We start from the raw sequence: 24,231 nt of genomic DNA, 5'->3' as shown, positions 1-24,231 counted from the left end.
GGGTCATGGTTATGCCACCTTCCCAACGGAAGTGGTCATAAAGAGGTAGGTATTCATGTAAAGATGGGGAACCCATTGGCTGCCACCTGGCACTCCCTGTAACACCCTTAAATTGAGTATTTAGGTGGCACTCCTGAACCGTAGAAATTAAATCCTGACAACCTAAGTAGATCCAGGACAAAGAAGATTTGCACCTGCAGAAGATGAGAAAAGAAGCAGCTGACCTGGTATTAACCCTGCTGGCCTGTCTGCAATCCTCGGCCTACTCTGCACCAAAAGATGGCTCGACCTGCATCTGAGAGTCCAGAAACCCAGGAGGACTGCCTGTCTTAGAAAAAGACTCAGGACTCCCATGAGCATCGGACCTGCTCCCCAACCAGCTCTAGAGAAAGGACTTCGCAGCCTCCGGAACCACAAGGACCAAACTGCTGAAGTCACTACTGAACGTGTTGTCACTGACCCAAGTGGGAGTGGAGCTCCAGTGCAAAGAAGGTCCCCAGCTCCCCAGAGTCCATGATGGTTTCACCCCTCCTGGACTCTCTAAAGTCACCTGCAGCCTCCTCACACAGACTCTTTCCCGCGGCCTCTCTGGTGAGAGAAACCCGACAGCTGTGCACCCATCTGCACCAGTTGCCTACGGCCCGATCTGAAGTGGATCCCCAGTGTCAACAATGTTCCCCAACTCTTCTGAGCTGGAGTCCACTGTGGTTCACACCACTCCCGGACTCCACGACGATGCCTGCAGCCTCAGACTACAGGATCCCTCAACCGTGAGTGATCCTGGACACAGAATCCTGATGCCAGAGGACACCCCTGCATCCGTCGCCCCTGGGTGTTGGAGAAGAACATCCAAAGGTGCACTTACGTCCCCGAGCACCCAAAGTTTTACCTTCTTGTTGGTTTTTCCAGACTGGCTTCCTAGCCAGAGCCTGAGGCCTATTTTCACTGCGACGAGTCTCCAATGAAATACTTTGGGCACCTGACGCCACACTAGAACCTCTGCTTCCAGCCGCTCCAGTGCTGCCCGGAGTGTTGTCTTGGTGTGGTCCTGACCCTTGCCCAGTACTTACCTTAAGTCCCTGAGATTGGTAGTCGTAAATTACCTGTTTGCTGACTTTGTTCTCCTTCAAAACATTAACATTGAAGAACTCAAAAATTGCACAACGTCCATTTTTACAAGTGAAAGGTATTCATGGTTAAAAACGTGCTTACTTTGTAACAAAGTTCTTAGTTTGAATATATATATAATACAAAAAATGTTTTTTCTAAATTGTTCTCTGATTTATTCTTTGTGTGTCATTTATTGCCTCTGTAAGTACAACAAATGCTTAGCACTACCCTTTGATAAGCCTAACTGCTTGTCCACACTACCACAAAATAGAACATTAGTACTATCAAACCAATTGGGGAACTACTGGACCCTCTGAATGGTGTACTTATTTTTTGTGCACTATATAGAGATCCAGCTTCCTACAGTGATACTTACAGACGTTTTTGGAGGATCTCAGCTCTGATTTCCTCCTATGGGTTATTTTGACTTTTGTATCTGATTCTAAACTAAGGAATTTGTGGCTCAATGTCTCTATCAAATGAACAAGTTACTTAACTTTGGTAACCCATTATCTGGTAGAGATCGGATCTAGCTGCAGATTCCTTAGCACTCCTCCCCACTCTGAGTCCTCTTTGGTCTCAGAAATGTACACCTTCATTTAAGAATTCAGTGTTGTTTTTTTTTTTTTTTTCTTTTTTACACAAAAGGTGTCTTTTTTTTCTAGCACACTGTTTAAGTAGGCCGTTTCTATATGTGGCTCCACGTTTTGAACACAGAAAATAGTCACAGAAGAAACGGACATGGGTACGTCGGAGAAGGGGGTTATTTGCACTTTGCTGATGCCACATGTGGTGGACGAAGTCGATATGCAGTTACGCAATGCCCTCTTCTGACGCACCGAGGTGCAATGGATAAAAAGTTTCCAGGTCCAGGCTCGAGCCTAAGGAATCTGCAGTTAGATCCTGTCTCTACCAGATAATGGGTTACTGAAAACTAAGTAACATGTTCTTCACGTTCACTACTGCTTGTAGTCAAGAAAAATAGTATCTAAACATGCACAGTTCAGAGGGATTATATTGCATCAGTACTCATATCAAATAACAAACTAAACACTGTTTACATTAGTGCCAATTCTGCAGGGTTTGAAGTGGTAACAGAAGTGATTTTGGGACATATGTGAGGCTGCACCTTTTTTGTCAATGTTGTTTAGATTCTAATTTTACCTGGTGCTTCTTAGTAGCTAGAAAGTCTAATCTAAAGTTGTCTAAAGGACAGTGTCGCTTTCTAAACAAGAAAAGTTTACTTAACTTGTAACAATAGTAATATCTTTACCAGATTCAGAATAAATGTATGTTTTCCAATGGTATAACTAATGGTAACTTTTTGTTTGTGTTGTCTGATGTTTTCTAAAATTGTGGTGTTCTTTTCTTTTTTTAAATGTAGTGTTGGGTTTCTCTTCCTTACAGAATGCTTTAAAATCTGCAGATGAACCCATTCTAGCTGAACATCTTACTGCTAGTGATCGCTGCCTTGCTTGGCTAGCTTACATACATCTAATTGAATTTAATGCACTGCCTTCAAGTCTCTATGACCCAGCAAGCTCAAACCCTTCAAGGATTGTCAGTAGACAGCCTTTTTTAATTCCATGGCAAGTGCCTGAAGATGTGAAGACCAGTCCTGACATGCTTCTGGCTGTGTTTGAGGGTATGTGTGCACATTGAGTTGATATTGAAACTGTATTAAAACAAGAAACGTTTTCTGTCTGCTAGAAAATTACTCATGTTCCCTCCCCTTGTCATTTTTATATTAACATAAAAACCCTTGTAGTAGCTCTTTCACTCCAAAAGGATTTTTCTCAGAAAACATTTCTTTAGAATGTGTAGTCAACATTGTTTGCATAGCTAACATTTTCAATGCTTTATTTCTAGATGCGATCAGTTCATGTACTGACGAGATACTTACAGCTGATAAAAGAATAATTGCTTGCCTCCCACTCTACTTGAACATGATTTCATTGCAAAAGCTACTTAATAGGTAAGGCTTGAAAGCATGTGATTTAAACAACATTTTATATAAGAAAATAGATATCACACTATATATTCTTAAACATAGAGTTCCACTTCATTGCTTTAACAGGGTAATTTCCCAATAACCCCTTGCTTCCCAGGCATATAAATCTAGTACCCAGCACCACATTTACTTGAAGACTGTTTCAAGAATAGATGGCCTGAATTTTTTTAATGCAGTCTGCAAAACACATCACTCTTTTACAAGAGGAAATTCAGGTCCTCCTTTAAAAAGACACTATCGAGCCAGCACCTGCCAGCAGGTAGTGTCTATTCGATGTATTTACTCTTTACCACAAGAGTACGGAACCCTATAGTTCGCCTGTCCTGGTCCACAGGCTGCTTTACCAGTTCATCCTGTTGGAACACTCACATGACAACCTCTCTGTTGCTTCGACATGGAGACGGACTGTGTTGGACTGAAGGACTCCTATGCCTACAATTGGAGGGTCAGGTGGAAGATAGTTTGATGGAAAAGCAACAATCTGTTGCTTGGCAGGTCTTCTTTTTGTCTCTTTTCTGCACACAACCATTGCCACGGGTTCAGGTTGGGGTGTACATCTTAGCGACACACCAGTCCAAGGATTCCTCTTCAGCAGAGCAGGCGCATCAACAGCCAGGAGTTACATGCCATTTACCTAACATTCAAAGCCTTTTACGCACTTGTCCGAGGCAAGGTGGTCTTTCTAAAGACAGCATGGTGGCAGTGTATTTCCTTTAAAAAAAAAAAAAAGGAGGCACCCATTTCCCTTCACTGTGGCACAACATGTTAGGCAAAGGATGATCTCCCACAACATAAAGCTCCTTGTGCAACACCTACAAGGGCTAAACAATGACTTTGCAGACCTTCTAGGGTGGATGCATCAACAGCTACACAAATTAAAATGCCACCTCCTAGTCTTACAAAGGTGAGTTCAGATGTGGGGGAATCCCATAAATCGGTCTCTCAGCCACACAAAATGCAAAGTGCCTGGACTTTACCCCCCCGATTCCGCACCCACAGTCCAGTGGCAATGCACTGTGAATGAAGTGGTCAGACATTTGGTGAGCAGTCCATGTAGACGTGATATGAGGTGGGGACGAAGCAAGGAGAAGAGTGCCGAGGAATGAGAGGAAGCAGCAAGGAGCGGTGCTCCCTGTAACGAGGGGCCCAGTAGGGGACTGTGGGCCTGCAGAGGTCGTACACACGGTCCACAGCTAAAGAGTTTACTCCCGACCCTCTTCAATCCAACCATCTCTGTAGTCACTGCTTGGATTCAGCGGGCGGTGTGCGATCCGCTCTTGTAGCTGCTGCGGTCATGATGACATTGATCATTGAAGAAGATGAGGAAAGTCTGCCTCCCCCTTAATATGGTAGAACTAACCTGAGCCAGACCGCTCTGGTACTCAGTGTTACTAGAAATATATTTTGGGGCAGACCATGCTCAGCAGCAGGGCATAATCAGACACTTACCTCAGACAGTTAAATCTAGAATTTAGCAGCTTAGGTCTTCGAATAGAGAGATTTGAACATTTCAGAGGAGTGTATAGTTAGAGACCATTGAAACTGTAGATATACAATTTGTGCATGCTGTGCTGCAAAGTGAAAGCGTTTTGTCTTACTGCCTCACAAATTGCTTGTATTTGTTTAAGATGAAGGTGAAGGAAATAATTTCCTACCAATTACATCTGCAGAAGGCAGGACCAGCATATGGCTGTACACCTTCACTTAGCATTGTAGCCTCATACACATGAGGGAATGGTTGTCCTTTTTAGAATTCCTGTAGTTAGGGCTATTATTGGGAGGTGTTTAAAAAAAAAAAAGACCATACCCCCTAGAACACCTCCAGCACCTGCTTGGATTTTAAATGTGGTTCTCACTGGACTGATTAGGACCACCTTTTGAACCTCTTCATTCATTAGAATCCTTTCCTTTCATTGGAGGCTTTTCTTGTAGCCTTAACATTTCTTAGGCATATTGGCGAGTTACAGGCCCCCTGTGAGGAAACGAGTGTATTATTTGGTGTGGTTGGGCAACCTTACCGCATAATACTTAACCACTCATTTAGGACGTTTAGGTTTCGTCTGTCAAACCGTCAACTCACCCTGGATAGGTGTGGCCCTGCGCAGCAAGGCTTACATAGAGGAACAAATGTAAAGCATCTAAACGGCACCAAAACCAATGAAGAAGAAATCAACACAACACTCATGAAATCCGACACCAATTTATAAAAATAGACTGTATTTTTATAAGAATTTAGACACTATAACGAAAAAGATCCACCTGAGGGTTCTGGGGGTGTTAATTGTAAAAACAATAATAAATCAAAGCATTTTACTCAACCATAAAATAGCCTTGGCAGATTCAATGAATTTGACACTTAGAAACTTTTTCAAAGTAAACTTGGATGTCGCTGCAGTTGGTTAGAAGTACGTGGTGTGAATAACTCTGGCAGAGAGCTAGTCAGAGAGACCAGCAAGGTCTTTAGAAACTGTTAACACCACAGAAGAAGCAGTCTCCAGCATTTCCAGGCCCTTTACCCGTGTTGCAATGGATTCCTATGGTGTGGTCATGATGTAGGGGAAGAAGGGTGCTGAAAATCTGGGTGTCTTCCTGCAGGTGCTTCTAAGTCCATGAAGTGTTGAGGGGGTTCTGGTTGCAGGATCGACATCCTACATGGTACTCTCCGGTCTGGCTGAAGACCAGTCGCCACTGGACTACCAGTTGCCTGGTGTCACGTCCACAAGCCAATCTTTCCTGGGTCAATATATTGCCTTCTGAGAATCCCAGCAGCACTCTCGGGCTCAGCGAACTTGGGTGTACGTTTGTGCGTTGTCCTGGTCCTTGGTGCTGCATGGCGTCTGTGGTAGTGGCTTGAAGACTTTGGGCTACCACTTTGGGCTACCAACTTGCCCCAGCAGGCTTCTTAAGCTTTGGTTGAGATCTGATGTCTGGGTGCCAGGGGTGCCCCTTTTAAGCTCAGAAAATGCCCTCAAGGAAAGATGTGGTTGGTAGCTAATGTGCTACCTGGTTCCTTCCCTCCTGATGACCACTTCCTGTGGAATGTGGCATCTGGCTGTCCCATGATGCACTATTCTGCCCACTCCCAAAATGAGACCCCTCTTGTTGTGCAGACCTCACTAGTCCACCCTTGGGGTGTTGGTTTCCTCGCTCTGCTCCCTGTGTCAACTTATTTGCCTATACACTGTCACAGCCCTTACCCTTAGTGGGACACATTTGCCCTGCAAAAGCGGCATAAACTTTTGGATCTGGACATTGCCACTGAAGTCTGATTAGCAGGCCTTGGTGCAGTCTGAGTAAAAAAAACAGTGACAGTCAAAAATAGACACATCCTTACACCCTCACTGTTAAAGAGTGTAAAGAAATGGCTCCCTTTTGCAGTTACCCCCCTACTTTTTGCCTGATACTGATGCTGACTTGACTGAGAAGTGTGATGGGACCCTGCTAACCAGGCCCCAGCACCAGTGTTCTTTCACCTAAAATGTACCATTGTCTCCACAATTGGCACAACCCTGGCATCCAGGTAAGTCCCTTGTAACTGGTAGTCCTGGTACCAAGGGCCCTGATGCCGGGGAAGGTCTCTAAGGGCTGCAGCATGTCTTATGCCACCCTAGGGACCCCTCACACAGCACAGACATGTGCAGGGTAGCCATAAGAGTATATGGTCTGGGAGTCTGTCAAAAACGAACTCCACAGCTCCATAATGGCTACACTGAATACTGGGAAGTTTCGAATCAAACTTCTCAGAATAATAAACCCACACTGATGCCAGTGTTGGATTTATTAAAAATGCACACAGAGGGCATCTTAGAGATGCCCCCTATACTTTACCCAATTGTTCAGTGCAGGACTGACTGGTCTGTGCCAGCCTGCTGCTGAGAGACGAGTTTCTGACCCCATGCAGTGAGAGCCTTTGTGCTCTCTGAGGACAGAAACAAAGCCTGCTCTGGGTGGAGGTGCTTCACACCTCCCCCCTGCAGGAACTGTAACACCTAGCAGTGAGCTTCAAAGGCTCAAGCTTCATGTTACAATGCCCCAGGGCACTCCAGCTAGTGGAGATGCCCGCCCCCTGGACGCAGCCCCCACTTTTGGCGGCAAGTCCAGGAGAGATAATGAGAAAAACAAGGAGTCGTCACTGGCAAGTCAGGACAGACCCTAAGGTGTCCTGAGCTGAGGTGACTGACTTTTAGAAATCCTCCATCTTGCAGATGGAGGATTCCCCCAATAGGATTAGGGATGTGCCCCCCTCCCCTCAGGGAGGAGGCACAAGGAGGGTGTAGCCACCCTCAAGGACAGTAGCCATTGGCTACTGCCCTCCCAGACCTAAACACACCCCTAAATTCAGTATTTAGGGGCTCCCCAGAACCTAGGAAATTAGATTACTGCAACCTAAGAAGAGGACTGCTGAGCTGAAAAACCCTGCAGATAAGACGGAGACACCAACTGCTTTGGCCCCATCTCTACCGGCCTGTCCCCCCCCTTCTGAAGAAACTGCTCCAGCGACGCTTTCCCCAGGACCAGCTACCTCTGAATCCTCAGAGGACTGCCCTGCTCTAGAAGGACCAAGAAACTCCTGAGAACAGCGGCCCTGTTCACCAAAGACTGCAACTTTGTTTCCAAAGAAGCAACTTCAAGACAACTGCGTTTCCCGCCAGAAGTGTGAGACTTGCAACTCTGCACCCGACGCCCCCGGCTCGACTTGTGGAGAACAAACACTTCAAGGAGGACTCCCCGGCGACTACGAGACCGTGAGTAGCCAGAGTTGCCCCCCCTGAACCCCCACAGCGACGCCTGCAGAGGGAATCCCGAGGCTCCCCCTGACCACGACTGCCTGACTCCCAGATCCTGACGCCTGGAAAAGACTCTGCACCCGCAGCCCCCAGGACCTGAAAGATCGGAACTCCAGTGCAGGAGTGACCCCCAGGAGGCCTTCTCCCTTGCCCAGGTGGTGGCTACCCCGAGGAGCCCCCCCCCCCCCCCCCCCTTGCCTGCCTGCATCGCTGAAGAGACCCTTTGGTCTCCCATTGATTCCAATTGAAAACCCGACGTGCGTTTGCACACTGCACCCGGCCGAGCCCGTGCTGCTGAGGGTGTACTTTCTGTGCTAACTTGTGTCCCCCCGGTGCCCTACAAAACCCCCCTGGTCTGCCCTCCGAAGACGCGGGTACTTACCTGCTGGCAGACTGGAACCGGGGCACCCCCTTCTCCATTGAAGCCTATGTGTTTTGGGCACCACTTTGAACTCTGCACCTGACCGGCCCTGAGCTGCTGGTTTGGTAACTTTGGGGTTGCTCTGAACCCCCAACGGTGGGCTACCTTGGACCCAAACTTGAACCCCGTAGGTGGTTTACTTACCTGCAAGAACTAACAATTACTTACCTCCCCTAGGAACTGTGAAAATTGCACTGTCTAGTTTTAAAATAGCTATATGTGTTTTATTTGAAAAGTATATATGCTATTGTGATTATTCAAAGTTCCTAAAGTACTTATCTGTAATACCTTTCATGCAAAGTATTACATGTAGAATTTGAACCTGTGGTTCTTAAAATAAATGAAGAAAATATATTTTTCTATACAAAAACCTATTGGCCTGGAATTGTCTGAGTGTGTGTTCCTCATTTATTGCCTGTGTGTATGTACAACAAATGCTTAACACTACTCCTTTGATAAGCCTACTGCTCGACCACACTACCACAAAATAGAGCATTGGTATTATCTCTTTTTGCCACTATCTTACCTCTAAGGGGAGCCTTTGGACTCTGTGCATACTATTCCTTACTTTGAAATAATGCATACAGAGCCAACTTCCTACAAAGAGCAACTTATTTTGATAGAGACTACTATCAGATTACTCACCTTTTGAATATTCTTCAGTCGCCCTACTGAGTCTGTACTTGTTTCATCGGTACCTCTGCGTGCCAATAGTTGGCGCCATGTGGCTCCCGGTGGAATCCGTTCTGCTCTGGAAATGACATAACGTGCCTATATAGACACCACTACCACCTGCTGACATCAGTTCCTTTCTTTCCGTGCCTCTAGATGCAGATACAGACCTCTGCAACACAAATCTCAGAAGTATTTACCTCAATTTTTTCTCCAGTTTTATCTTCAGAGTTGGAGGGATGTCATTACCTAAAAGGACAGAGTTGAAGCCTTTTTGAGGCTGTCACAAATAAATGTCTGTGACAGATCCCTCCCTCAGGTGCGCCTGTGGTCGATTTACGACTCCAAGGCCTGCTGTGACTGTGTGTTGATTAAACCGAAGGCCTACTGGGACCGTGAGGCAAAACTTTGCATCGCACTGCATAAAAAGACTCCTTGCTGAGACTGTTCGGTTGCTGTAACGTTACTGCTGCAGAAGTTGAAGCTGCTATAGAAGCCAGTCATCATCACGTTCAGAGTCATCCAATAAGTCCGAAAAGATCCTATGAAATTGAAGCAGGGCTCAGTCCCTTTCTGCCTCTAAAATTTGTCTGAGAAGCAGAGAGGTGACCGTGTCATGGCTCTCTCTCGTTCCCTGAGTCTCCCATCTTCGGAGGTAAACCTACAACTGGTTGTGGCACAGCCAGAGTTTCTAGGGCCGTCTGCCCCACCACAACACATTGAAGAGTTCCATGCAGCTGTGCTTCAGCTTTTTGGATCCTTGCTGATTCCTTCTAGCATACTTTTGGGTTCCAGGGAGCTGAGAGAACTTCCATCTAGATTCCCGCCGGTGTGTTTGCACTCGACGACAGTTGGACCCTCTGAACTGCCAGAAAGCTTCCAACTGAGGTTTCAGCCCAGCTTTCGCCACCCAGGTCCACTCAGTCACTGGAACTTTGACCCTGGCACCAAATCTATTGACACTGGATGAGGCGGTACCTATCCTATTTCAGAACTGCGCCCTGTAAACGCCCTCCTCCAGAAGGAGAAATTCAGAATGCTCACCCTGCCGCAGGTCTTAAGTGCTTTTGATCCTGGAGCCTGGATGGTGGCATTGGCCTTGCAGGACACTTATTCCGTGTCCTGCCAGCCCATCAACGCACCGAAGGTTTTTGGTGGGAAAGGCTGTGCTCCCCTTTGGTCCCCTTTGGTTTCACCTCGGGTGCTCCCAAAAGTGATAATGGTGGCATCACATCTTCGTAACTCATTGATTGCAGTCTTCCCCCTACCTCACCGACTGGCAGTTGAAGGAGGACTCTCCCCAGGCAGTCGTGAAACAGCTCCAGACAATGCCAAACCTATCATCTTCGGGGTTTACTGTCAGTGTCTGCTTCATATCAGTCTTCTGGAACTTCAGCAAAAGTCTTATACTGGGCCTTTGTACTCTCTGTATTGAGCCCCCATCCTTGTGAGACTTATTTGTTTCAAGTATGTATAACAGCTCCACTCTTGCAGTGTTGACAAAGACAATGATGCCAGCATACGTGAATCATGTTGGCTAAAGCACCCACCCAAGAAAGACAAAATTATTTCTGGCATCTGTTGAGCAGCTGCGTTTGAAAGCCAGATCTATGATCCAGTCTTAAAGCTATTCACCAGAGAAGAAAAAGATGCACACACAACGCGGGGAAACTCTGATTAATCTGCTTCCTCTGAGCAAGAGCTTATTTGGAAATGCAGAAAAAGATCCCAAGAACAGTCTGAGCCATTGTCTGGTTCTGTACATTTATTTCAATCTGCTGAAACCTGTGAACCTTCCCTCTGAGGTCAACTGAAACCAGTGCTCTTCTCAGAACCTTAGTCACCATTTTAGCAGTTTGTATTGACTGTTTCCACTGCTAAAAAGCAGTGCCCTCTACAACTGGCCATAATGATTGCAGCACTGATCAACCTTGTAGGAAAGTGCCCCTTTTGGCATTGGTTACCTCCCCCACTTCTTGCCTAATATCTGATGCTAACTTGACTGAGTGTATGCTGGGATACTGCTAAGCAGGCCCCAGCACCTGTGTTCTTTGCCTAAACTGCACGATTGCTTTCACAATTGGTACTCAGCCAAGTCCCTTGTAAAAGGTACCAGTAGTACCAAGGGTCCTGTGGCCACGGAGGGTCTCTAAGGGCCGCAGTATGCATTGTGCAACCCTAAGGGACCCCTCACTGAACAGATGCACACTGCCATTGCAGATTGTGTGTTTTGGTGGGGATAAAAAGGTAAAGTTGCCATGGCATCCCTTTCTAGGCACCATGCAATCAAACCTCTGCCTGTGGCATAGGTAAGTCACCCATATAGTAGGACTTACAACCCTAAGGCAGAGTGCATTATACCACAGGTGAAGGCATAGCTGCATGAGTAGCTGCTACAGTGCCCCTACAGTATCTACGCCCATTCTGAGACATTGTAAGTACAGTCTGGCCATATTGAGTACATGGGCTGGGAGTTTGTCATTACGAACTCCACAGCTGCGTGATGGCTTCACTGAAGACTGAGAAGTTTGGTATCAAACTTGTCAGCTTGTGTGTGCAGGTGGGGAGAAAAAGACTAAGTCGACATGGCACTCTCCTCAGAGTGCCATGCCAACCTCACACTGCCTGTGGCATAGGTAAGTCACCCCTCTAGCAGGCCTTACAGCCCTAAGGCAGGGTGCACTATACCACAGGTGAGGGCATATGTCCCTACAGTGTCTAAGCCAAACCTTAGACATTGTAAGTGCAGGGTAGCCATAAGAGTATATGGTCTGGGAGTTTGTCAAACACAAACTCCACAGTACCATAATGGCTACACTGAAAACTGGGAAGTTTGGTATCAAACTTTTCAGCACAATAAATGCACACCGATGCCAGTTTACAATTTATTGTAACCTACACCCAGAAGAGGGCACCTTTGTGGTGCCCCCTGAATACCAACCTGACTTCCATTGTAGGCTGACTAGTTTCTGCCAGCCTGCCACACACAAGACATGTTGCTGGCCACATGGGGAGAGTGCCTTTGTCACTCTGTGGCCAGGAACAAAGCCTGTACTGGATGGAGGTGCTTCTCACCTCCCCCTGCAGGAACTGTAACATCTGGCGTTGAGCCTCAAAGGCTCACCCCCTTTGTTACAGCACGACAGGGCATCCCAGCTAGTGGAGATGCCCGCCCCTCCGGCCACTGCCCCCACTTTTGGCAGAGAGGCTGGAGGAGATAATTAGAAAAACAAGGAGGAGCCACCCACCAGTCAGGACAGTCCCGAAGGTGTCCTGAGCTGAGGTGACTCCTGCTTTTAGAAATCCTCCATCTTGAGAGTAGAGGATTCCCCCAATAGGATTAGGGATGTGCCTCCCTCCCCACAGGGAGGAGGCACAAAGAGGGTGTAGCCACCCTCCACGACAGTAGCCATTGGCTACTGCCCTCCCAGGCCTAAACACACTCTTAAATCTAGTATTTAGGGGCTCCCCAAAACCTAGGAAACTAGATTTCTGCAACCTTAACAAGGACGACTGCTGACCTGAAGCCCTGCAGAGAAGACTGAGATGACAACTGCCTTGGCACCAGCCCTACCGACCTGTCTCCCAACTTCGAAGAAAACTGCAACAGCGACACATCCAACAGGGACCAGCGACCTCTGGGCCTCAGAGGACTGCCCTGCACCCAAGGACCAAGAAACTCCTGTGAACAGCGGTCCTGTTAAAAAACCTGCAACTTCTTTGCAACAAAGAAGCAACATTAAAGGACTCCACGTTTCCCGCCGGAAGCTTGAAACTTCCCACTCTGCACCCGACGCCCCCGGCTCGACCTGTAGAAAACCAACACCTCAGGGAGGACTCCCCGGTGACTGCGAGCCCGTGAGTAACCAGAGACGACCCCCCTGAGCCCCCACAGCGACGTTTGCAGAGAGAATCCAGAGGCTCCCTCTGACCAAGACTGCCTGTAACAAGGGACCCGACACCTGGAACCAACACTGCACCCGCAGCCCCCAGGACTGAAAGAAACCGAACTCCAGTGCAAGAGCGACCCCCAGACGACCCTCTACCTAGCCCAGGTGGTGGCTGCCCCAAGGAGCCCCCCACTGTGCCTGCCTCCATTGTTGGAGTGACCCCCGGGTCCCTCCATTATTTCCTATACAAAACCCGACGCCTGTTTGCACACTGCACCCAGCCGCCCCTGTGCCACTGAGGGTGTACTTTCTGTGCCTTCTCGTGTGTCCCCGTCCCCCTCCCCTCCCTCCCGGTGCCCTACAAAACCCCCTTGTCTGCCCCTGAGGACACAGGTACTTACCTGCTGGCAGACTGGAACCGGAGCACCCCTGTTCCCCATAGGCGCCTATGTGTTTTGGGCACCTCTTTGACCTCTGCACCTGACTGGCCCTGAGCTGCTGGTGTGGTAACTTTGGGGTTGCCTAAACCCCCCCCCCAAAGGAACTGTTGATTTTTGCAGTGTCCACTTTGAAAATAGCTTATTACCTGCTCTAGGACTGCTCCTATCCCATGTTCAAAGGCATCTGTCTGCACTATGAACTGCTTAGAGTAATCTGGAGCTTTCAAAACTGGTGCTGTGCACATTGCTTGCTTCAGGGTGTCAAAGGCCTTTTGACAGTCCAAGGTCCAGTTAACTTTCTTGGGCATTTTCTTGGAGGTAAGTTCTTTGAGGAGGGGTCACTATTGATCCACAATCCTTCACAAAACTCCTATAGTAACCAGTCAAGCCAAGGAATGCCCTGACTTGACTCTGGGTTTTTGGAGCTACCCAGTCCAGAATAGTCTGGATCTTGGGTTGGAGTGGCTGAACTTGGCCTCCACCTTCAAGGTGTCCCAAGTAAACCACAGTACCCTGCCCTATCTGACATGTAGATGCCTTGATAAAGCGGCCTGCTGCTTGCAGGGCCTGTAAAATCATCTTCAGGTGGACCAGGTGATCCTGCCAGCTGGAGCTAAAAGACAGCATTATAATCACGATAAGCTGCACTAAAGGACTCCAAGCCAGCAAGGACTTGATTCACCAACCTTTGGAAGGTGGCAGGGGCATTCATTAAGCCAAAGCGCATCACAGTAAACTGGTAGTGCCCATCAGGTGTAGAGAATGCGGTTTTCTCTTTTGCTCCTGGTGCCATTCTTATTTGCCAGTACCCTGCTGTCAAGTCAAAGGTACTCCGGTATTTGGCAGCACCCAATTTGTCAATCAGCTCATCTGCCCTTGGAATGGGGTGAGCATCTGTCTTGCTGACAGAATTAAGCCCTCTGTAGTCCACACAGAACCTCATCTCTCTCTTGCCATCTTTTGTGTGGGGTTTGGGGACCAAGACCACTGGGCTAGCCCAGGGACTATCCGAGTGCTCAATCACTCCCAACTCCAGCATCTTGTGGACTTCCACTTTGATGCTTTTCTTAACTTGGTCAGACTGTCTGAATATTTTGTTTTTGACAGGCATGCTGTCTCCTGTGTCCACATCATGGGTACACAGGTGTGTCTGACCAGGGGTGAGGGAAAAGAGCTCAGCAAACTGCTGGAGGACTTGCCTGCAGTCGGCTTGCTGTTGGCCAGAGGGGGTGTCTGAGTAGATCACTCCATCTACTGTGCCATCTCTAGGGTCAGTGGGGAGATGATCAGGGAAAGGTTCACTCTCTGCTTCCTGGTCCTAATCTGTAACCATCAACCGGTTTACATCTGCCCTATCAAGGAAAAGTTTTAGGTGGTTAACATGGATCACCCTCTTGGGGGTCCTGCTAGTGCCTAGGTCCACCAGGTTGGTGACCTCACTCTTCTTCTCTAGCACTGGGTAAGGGCCACTCCATCTGTCCTGAAGTGCCCTGGGAGCCACAGGCTCCAGAACACAGACTTTCTGCCCTGTCTGAAACTCAACCATAGCAGCCTTTTGGTCATACCACATCTTCTGAAGTTGTTGGCTGGCCTCAAGGTTTTTACTTGCCTTTTCCATGTACTCTGCCATCCTGGAACGTACGCCTAGTACATAGTCCACTATATCTTGCTTAGGCTCATGGAGACGTCTCTCCCAGCCTTCCTTCACAAGAGCTAGTGGTCCCCTAACAGGATGGCCAAACAGAATTTCAAAGGGGGAAAACCCTACTCCCTTCTGAGGCACCTCTCTGTAGGCGAAAAGCAGGCATGGCAAGAGGACATCTGTAAAGAAATGGCTCCCTGTTGCAGTTACCCCCCACTTTTTGCCTGATACTGATGCTGACTTGACTGAGAAGTGTGCTGGGGCCCTGCTAACCAGGCCCCAGCACCAGTGTTCTTTCACCTAAAATGTACCATTGCACCTTACCTGCTGGCAGACTGCAACCGTGGCACCCCCTTCTCCATTGAAGCCTATGCGTTTTGGGCACCACTTTGACCTCTGCACCTGACCGGCCCTGAGCTGCTGGTGTGGTAACTTTGGGGATGCTCTGAACCCCCAACGGTGGGCTACCTTGGACCCAAACTTGAACCCCATAGGTGGTTTACTTACCTGCAAAAACTAACAAACTCTTACTCCCCCCAGGTTTTAAAATAGCTATATGTCAATTATGTGAAAACTGTATATGCTATTTTGCTAATTCAAAGTTCCTAAAGTACCTACCTGCAATACCTTTCATTTGAAGTATTACATGTAAATCTTGAACCTGTGGTTCTTAAAATAACCTAAGAAAATATATTTTTCTATATAAAAACCTATTGGCCTGGAATTGTCTCTGAGTGTGTGTTCCTCATTATTGCCTGTGTGTGTACAGCAAATGCTTAACACTACTCCTTTGATAAGCCTACTGCTCGACCACACTACCACAAAATAGAGCATTAGTATTATCTCTTTTTGCCACTAACTTACCTCTAAGGGGAACCCTTGGATTCTGTGCATACTATTCTTTACTTTGAAATAGTGCATACAGAGCCAACTTCCTACAGTCACCCCCTGCGGAAGTCTTGGTCACCCTTGTCTTTACCCAGTGGTACTTACCTGCTGGCAGATTTGAACCGGAGCACCCCTGTTCCCCCATAGGCGCCTGTGTGTTTTGGGCACCTCTTTGACCTCTGCACCTGACCGGCCCTGAGCTGCCGGTGTGGGAACTTTGGGGTTGCCTTGAACCCCCAACGGTGGGCTGCCTATGCCCCACTTTGAGACTTGTAAGTGTTTTACTTAAATTCAAAACTAACCTTTACTTGCCTCCCCCAGGAACTGTTGATTTTTGTACTGTGTCCACCTTGAAAATAGCTTATTGCCATTTTTTTTTTTTATACAAAGACTGTATGTGATATTGCTTTTATTCAAAGTTCCTACAGTATCTAAGTGAAGTAACTTACATTTAAAGTATTACTTGTAAATCTTGAACCTGTGGTTCTTAAAATAAACTAAGAAAATATATTTTTCAATCTAAAAACCTATTGGCCTGGAGTAAGTCTTTGAGTGTGTGTTCCTAATTTATTGCCTGTGTGTGTACAACAAATGCTTAACACTACCCTCTCATAAGCCTACTGCTCGGCCACACTACCACAAAATAGAGCATTAGAATTATCTCTTTTTGCTACTATCTTACCTCTTAGAGGAAACCCTTGGACTCTGTGCACACTATTTCTTACTTTGAAATAGTATATACAGAGCCAACTTCCTACAGCATATCCCTGGCACACAGATAAGTCCCTTGTAAAAGGTACCAGTGGTACCAAACGCCCTGTGACCAGGGAAGGCCCCTAAGGGCTGCAGCATGTGTTGTGCCACCGAAAGGTACCCCTCACCTAACACATGCACACTGCCATTGCAGATTGTGTGTGTTAGTGGGGAGAAAAAGGCATAGTCGACATGGCATCCCCCTCAGGATGCCATACAGAGAAAATACTGCCTGTGGCATAGGTAAGTCACCCCTCTAGCATGCCTTAAAACCCTAAGGAAACCTAGTCTCACAGACTGAAAATCGTTATCCATGTTGGAGCCTGAGCTGGAAAGAAGAAAATAGAAGCATTAGTAATTTAGATTTATTGTGTGTGTGTGTGTGTGTGTGTGTGTGTGTGTGTGTGTGTGTGTGTGCGCAAAAAATGCTTACCACTCAACCTATAAGGGGAACCCTTGGACGCTGTGCACACTCTCTCTCACTTTGAGATATTATATACAGAGCCAACTTCTACAGTGTGGGTTTATTGTGCTGAGAAGTTTGATACCTAACTTCCCAGCCTTCAGTGAAGCCTTCCTGGAGCTGTGGCGGTCGTAATGCTAAACTGCCAGCCCATGTACTTAATATGGCAACACTGCACTTACAATGTCTAATAATAGACGTAGACACTGTAGGGGCATATTGCTGATACAGCTATGCCCTCACCTGTGATGTAGTGCACTCTGGCCTAATACTGTAAGGCCTGCTAGAGGGGTGACTTACCTATGCTTTGTGGACACTGCACCCTGGAAGGGGTGCCATGCCTTAGGTTAGGGTGGCACAATGCATGCTGCAGCCCTTCGGGAGCCTCCTTGGTCCCAGAGCCCTTGGTGCTACTGGTACCTCTTGCAAGGATCTTAGCTGTGTGCCAGGGGTGTGCCAATCATGGAACACTGGTGCTGGGACCCAGTTAACAGGATCCCAGCACACCCTCAGTCAGGTTAGCATCAATATCAGGAAAAAGTGGGTTGTGGGTAACCATGGCAAAAGGGGCATTTTCCTATATATAACACTTGCAAAGAATATAATCCTGTTTAGCCTTAAGTAACATAGTGTTCGATGGCATCTGTCGCTGTAGATACACATGGTATGCATGAGCTCGCCATCTGGTGTTGGGTCGGAGTGTTACAAGTTGTTTTTCTTCGAAGAAGTGTTTTCGAGTCACGGGGCCGAGTGACTCCACCTTCTGTGCTCATTGCGCATGGGCGTCGACTCCATCTTCGATTGTTTTCTTTCCGCCATCGGGTTCGGACGTGTTCCTGTCGCTCCGAGTTTCGGAACGGAAAGATAGCTGAAGACGGAAGATTTTCGACGGTATCGTTGCGATCCGGTTAGAGATAGACACATACGACGACGCGTTGAACATCGAAGCGCTTCGGTGCCCTTCGGGGTAGATTTCGGCACACCGTCGGGGCCTAGTCGGCCCGACCGCGTGGAGGACAACGCCGATGGAACGGACCCCGTTTCGATTCTGCCCCGAATGCCACAACAAATATCCTTATACGGACCTACACTCGGTCTGTAATCTGTGCCTGTCACCCGAGCACAGCGAAGAATCCTGTGAGGCCTGTCGGGCGTTCCGGTCCCGAAAAACTCTGCGCGACCGTCGAGCGAGAAGACTGCAGATGGCGTCCACGCCAAAAGAGCGTCGACAGTTCGAGACAGAAGAGGAACAGGAGGAATCCTTTTCCATCCAGGATTCAGACTCCGACGAGCTACACTCTACAAGAACTGTGAGTAAGACGTCGAGATCAAACCTTAAAAAAGGAAAGAAGGCCCAGGGGACGCCACTGCCAACCGGCCATGGCTCCACCCAAATTCTCGGTGACCAACAATCGGCACCGAAAAAGGCCCATTCAGTGTCGAGATCGTCCGACTCCGGTCGAGACACCGGCACGCAGCCTCCTCGAGACCGAGAGAGTGCTAAACAGAAGCATCGACACCGAGAGTTCGGTGTCGACACGGATCGACGCCGAGACAGTGGCGCCGAAGACCATAGAGGCCCAGAATTTTCGGCACAGAAAAAGAGGAAGGTTACCTCGGAGCCGAAAAAACAATCGACAGGGTTTTCGGAGCCGAAAAAAGCGACATCAGACCCTGTTTCTGGCTCCTACACTGAAGAGCATTCTATGTCTTCTCAAATGAAGAAACATAGATTTGAACAAGAACTGCAATCCACTGACGTGGATCACACGCAAAAGCGTATCTTTATTCAGCAGGGGACTGGGAAGATCAGTACCCTTCCACCTGTCAAACGAAAGAGAACGCTTCAGTTTACTCCTCAGCAACAAACAGCACAAAAGGTAACACCTCCTCCCTCGCCTCCACCTGTAACTCCGGCTTCGCCAACTTACACCCCGTCACATTCGCCAGCTCACACCGCCATGAGCCACGATGACCAAGATCAGGATGCGTGGGACTTGTACGACGCACCAGTGTCTGATAACAGCCCAGACACATACCCAACTAGGCCATCACCACCGGAAGACAGCACAGCCTACTCACAAGTGGTGGCTAGAGCAGCACTATTCCATAATGTGGAACTACACTCGGAACAAGTAGAGGATGATTTTTTATTTAACACCCTCTCCTCAACCCACAGCTCCTACCAAAGCCTGCCGATGCTCCCAGGCATGCTACGCCATGCAAAGGACATTTTCAAGGAGCCAGTTAAAAGTAGGGCAGTGACGCCTAGGGTGGACAAAAAGTATAAGGCGCCTCCTACGGACCCCGTATTCATCACCTCTCAGCTGCCACCAGACTCTGTGGTGGTAGGGGCTGCCAGAAAACGGGCAAACTCACACACTTCTGGGGATGCACCTCCCCCAGATAAAGAAAGTAGGAAGTTCGATGCAGCCGGGAAGAGGGTTGCTGTCCAAGCAGCAAACCAGTGGCGCATCGCAAATTCACAAGCGCTGCTAGCGCGATACGACAGAGCCCACTGGGATGAGATGCAGCATCTCATTGAACATCTCCCAAAAGATCTGCAAAAAAGAGCAAAACAGGTTGTTGAGGAGGGTCAAAACATTTCCAACAATCAAATACGCTCCTCCATGGATGCAGCAGACACGGCCGCAAGAACCATTAATACGTCGGTTACCATCCGTAGGCACGCATGGCTCAGAACGTCTGGATTCAAGCCAGAAATTCAGCAGGCAGTGCTTAACATGCCAGTAAACGAGAAACTTCTGTTCGGGCCGGAGGTCGACACAGCCATAGAAAAGCTCAAGAAGGACACTGACACTGCCAAGGCCATGGGCGCACTCTACTCCCCGCAGAGCAGAGGATCTTATAACACCTTCCGCAAAACACCTTTTAGAGGAGGGTTTCGGGGTCAGGCCACACAAGCTAGCACCTCACAGTCCGCACCGCCCACCTACCAGGGACAGTACAGGGGAGGTTTTCGGGGCCAGTATAGAGGGGGGCAATTTCCTAGGAATAGAGGAAGATTTCAAAGCCCCAAAACCACTACCAACAAGCAGTGACTCACACGTCACTCACCCCTTCCACACAACACCAGTGGGGGGGAGGATACATCAATATTACGAAGCATGGGACAAAATAACTACAGACACATGGGTCCTAGCAATTATCCAACATGGTTATTGCATAGAATTCATGCAATTCCCTCCAGACATACCACCAAAATCAGAAAATTTATCAAAATACCATTCACAGCTTCTAGAGATAGAAGTTCAAGCACTACTGCAAAAAAAATGCAATAGAATTAGTACCAAGCACACAAATAAACACAGGAGTTTATTCACTGTACTTCTTGATACCAAAAAAGGACGAAACACTGAGACCAATTCTAGACCTCAGGGTAGTAAACACATTCATCAAATCAGACCACTTTCACATGGTCACACTACAAGAAGTGTTACCATTGCTCAGAAAACACGACTACATGACAACCCTAGACCTCAAGGACGCATATTTCCATATACCAATACATCAATCACACAGGAAATATCTAAGGTTTGTATTCAAAGGAATACATTACCAATTCAAAGTATTGCCTTTTGGTTTAACAACCGCTCCAAGAGTATTCACAAAATGCCTAGCAGTAGTCGCTGCACACATCAGAAGGCAGCAAATACATGTGTTCCCGTATCTAGACGACTGGCTAATCAAAACCAGTTCGCTCACACAATGCTCAAACCACACAAATCAAGTCATACAAACCCTCTACAATCTAGGGTTTACCGTCAACTTTGCAAAATCAAACATTCTGCCAAGCAAAGTACAGCAATATCTAGGAGCCATAATAGACACGACAAAAGGAGTAGCAACGCCAACTCCACAAAGGATCCACAATTTCAACAGGGTCATTCAACACATGTCTCCAAACCAAACAATACAAGCAAGAACAATACTACAGCTCCTAGGCATGATGTCCTCATGCATAGCCATTGTCCCAAACGCAAGACTGCACATGAGGCCCTTACAACAGTGCCTAGCCTCACAGTGGTCTCAAGCACAGGGTCACCTTCTAGATCTGGTGTTGCTAGACCGCCAAACTTACCTATCGCTTCTATGGTGGAACAGTATAAATTTAAACATAGGGCGGCCTTTCAAAGACCCAGTGCCACAGTACGTAATAACAACAGATGCTTCCATGACAGGGTGGGGAGCACATCTCAATCAACACAACATAAGAGGACAATGGAACATACATCAAACAAAACTGCATATAAATCATCTAGAATTATTAGCAGTTTTTCAAGCACTAAAAGCTTTCCAACCAATCATAACCCACAAATACATCCTTGTCAAAACAGACAACATGACAACGATGTATTATCTAAACAAACAAGGAGGAACACATTCAACGCAGTTAAGCTTGTTAGCTCAACAAATATGGAAGTGGGCAATCCACCATCAAATTGGTCTAATAGCACAGTTTATTCCGGGGATCCAGAATCAGCTGACAGACAATCTCTCTCGAGATCACCAGCAAGTCCACGAATGGGAAATCCACCCACAAATTCTGAACACCTACTTCACACTCTGGGGAACACCACAAATAGACTTATTTGCAACAAAAGAGAACGCAAAATGCCAAAACTTCGCGTCCAGATACCCACACAAGCAATCCCAAGGCAATGCCCTATGGATGAACTGGTCAGGAATATTTGCTTACGCTTTTCCTCCTCTCCCTCTCCTTCCTTACCTAGTAAACAAATTGAGTCAAAACAAACTCAAACTCATTTTAATAGCACCAACGTGGGCAAGACAACCCTGGTACACAACACTGCTAGATCTGTCTGTAGTACCACACATCAAACTGCCCAACAAACCAGATCTGTTAACGCAACACAACCAACAGATCAGACACCCGGACCCAGCATCGCTGAATCTAGCAATCTGGCTCCTGAAATCCTAGAATTCGGACACTTACAACTTAGCCAAGAGTGTATGGAAGTCATAAAGCAGGCCAGAAGGCCATCCACTAGACACTGCTACGCAAGTAAGTGGAAAAGATTTGTTTGGTACTGCCATCATAATCAGATACAACCACTAGAGGCAACTCCAAAACATATAGTAAATTACTTGCTCCATTTACAAAAAGCAAAGCTAGCCTTCTCTTCTATTAAAATACATCTTGCAGCAATATCTGCATACCTGCAAACTACATATTCAACTTCCTTGTATAGGATACCAGTTATCAAAGCATTCATAGAAGGGCTTAAAAGAATTATACCACCAAGAACACCACCTGTTCCTTCATGGAACCTAAACGTGGTTCTAACAAGACTCATGGGCCCACCTTTCGAACCCATGCACTCTTGCGGAATACAATTCCTCACCTGGAAAGTTGCCTTTCTCATCGCCATTACATCTCTAAGAAGAGTAAGTGAAATTCAAGCGTTCACAACACAAGAGCCTTTTATACAAATACATAAAAATAAGGTCGTCCTACGACCTAATCCAAAATTTTTACCAAAAGTTATTTCTCCATTCCATCTAAATCAAACGGTAGAACTACCAGTATTCTTCCCACAGCCAGATTCTGTGGCTGAAAGAGCACTACATACATTAGATGTCAAAAGAGCATTAATGTACTACATTGACAGAACGAAGAACATCAGAAAAACTAAACAGCTATTTATTGCATTCCAAAAACCTCATGCAGGTAACCCAATATCAAAACAAGGTATAGCCAGATGGATAGTTAAATGCATCCAAATCTGCTACCTTAAAGCAAAAAGACAACTGCCCATTACTCCCAGGGCACATTCAACAAGGAAAAAAGGTGCTTCAATGGCCTTTTTAGGAAACATCCCAATGCAAGAAATATGTAAGGCAGCCACTTGGTCTACGCCTCACACATTCACCAAACACTACTGTATAGATGTGCTATCCGCACAACAAGCTACAGTAGGTCAAGCTGTATTAAGAACTCTATTTCAGACAACTTCTACTCCTACAGGCTAAACCACCGCTTATGGGGAACTAACTGCTTACTAGTCTATGCATACCATGTGTATCTACAGCGACAGATGCCATCGAACTGAAAATGTCACTTACCCAGTGTACATCTGTTCGTGGCATCAGTCGCTGAGATTCACATGGACCCACCCACCTCCCCGGAAGCCTGTAGCAGTTCAGAAGTTACCTTCAATTTTGTACATTTGTATATATATTACTTAATCCTTTAATAGATACATACTTACATTTTTCATTGCGCGGGCACTATTACTATAGTACAACTCCTACCTCACCCTCTGCGGGGAAAACAATCGAAGATGGAGTCGACGCCCATGCGCAATGAGCACAGAAGGTGGAGTCACTCGGCCCCGTGACTCGAAAACACTTCTTCGAAGAAAAACAACTTGTAACACTCCGACCCAACACCAGATGGCGAGCTCATGCATACCATGTGAATCTCAGCGACTGATGCCACGAACAGATGTACACTGGGTAAGTGACATTTTCAATTTGTGGTCCATCTAGAAAGAACGCATTGTGTTCTTGTGCTTTTATATGCAAATTGTATTGTGTCACATTAAGTTTAAAAAGTCTTACACTTTAGTATTAGTTATTACAACAATCCTAAGTAACTTTTTTGGGGTTTCTTAGATATGAGGCTGCAGTGGAACTCTGCGAACGATTATTGGAATCTTGCCCTACCAACTGTGAGCTACTGGAAGCATTGGTGTTTTTGCATGTACACATGGATAAAAAGGAAAAAGCCTGGAATGTTTGGTCGACTGCATTTAAAAAGAATCCACAAAATGCACAACTTTTCTACAGCATGTGTAAATTTCTTGTGTTGCAGGTAAGTGGTATAACTTGTTGATAATTTAGAGTTGCGTAATAGAAATCTCCCCCTCTGTGGCTTACTGCTGGTGTGGCATCTTAATTTTCTACTGTGTAGGACTGATATCTTGTATGTGGTTAGTGCTGATTTTTTATCTGTCCTTTTTATAAACAAAAGAAAGCTGCAGCATTGTATCTAGCTCCTTGGTTTTATTTCCTCCCTCTCAAGTGGCACTTACTCTTTATTAATTGGCTTATCTGATAGTGACCTATAGTTGTAGATTCTTTACCTTATAATTGCACCCAGGCGTCGG

General features: G+C 46.9%; 1 protein-coding gene across 1 annotated transcript in view; it reads left to right on the top strand.

Annotated features, from left to right (window-relative positions):
- ZFC3H1 (zinc finger C3H1-type containing) overlaps positions 1 to 24,231 on the top strand; it is a 715,283-nt gene that overhangs the window by 490,613 nt on the left and 200,439 nt on the right. The window contains exons 24-26 of the mRNA XM_069228345.1: positions 2,518 to 2,755; positions 2,980 to 3,085; positions 23,738 to 23,936. Of these exons, the coding sequence (XP_069084446.1) occupies positions 2,518 to 2,755; positions 2,980 to 3,085; positions 23,738 to 23,936 (543 nt within the window). The remainder of the gene's footprint in view (positions 1 to 2,517; positions 2,756 to 2,979; positions 3,086 to 23,737; positions 23,937 to 24,231) is intronic.

This window comes from Pleurodeles waltl, chromosome 4_1, assembly GCF_031143425.1.
Source record: "Pleurodeles waltl isolate 20211129_DDA chromosome 4_1, aPleWal1.hap1.20221129, whole genome shotgun sequence".
NCBI lineage: Eukaryota > Metazoa > Chordata > Amphibia > Caudata > Salamandridae > Pleurodeles > Pleurodeles waltl.
The sequence above is the reverse complement of the archived record's forward strand: the minus strand, read 5'-3'. Positions and strand labels throughout refer to the sequence as shown.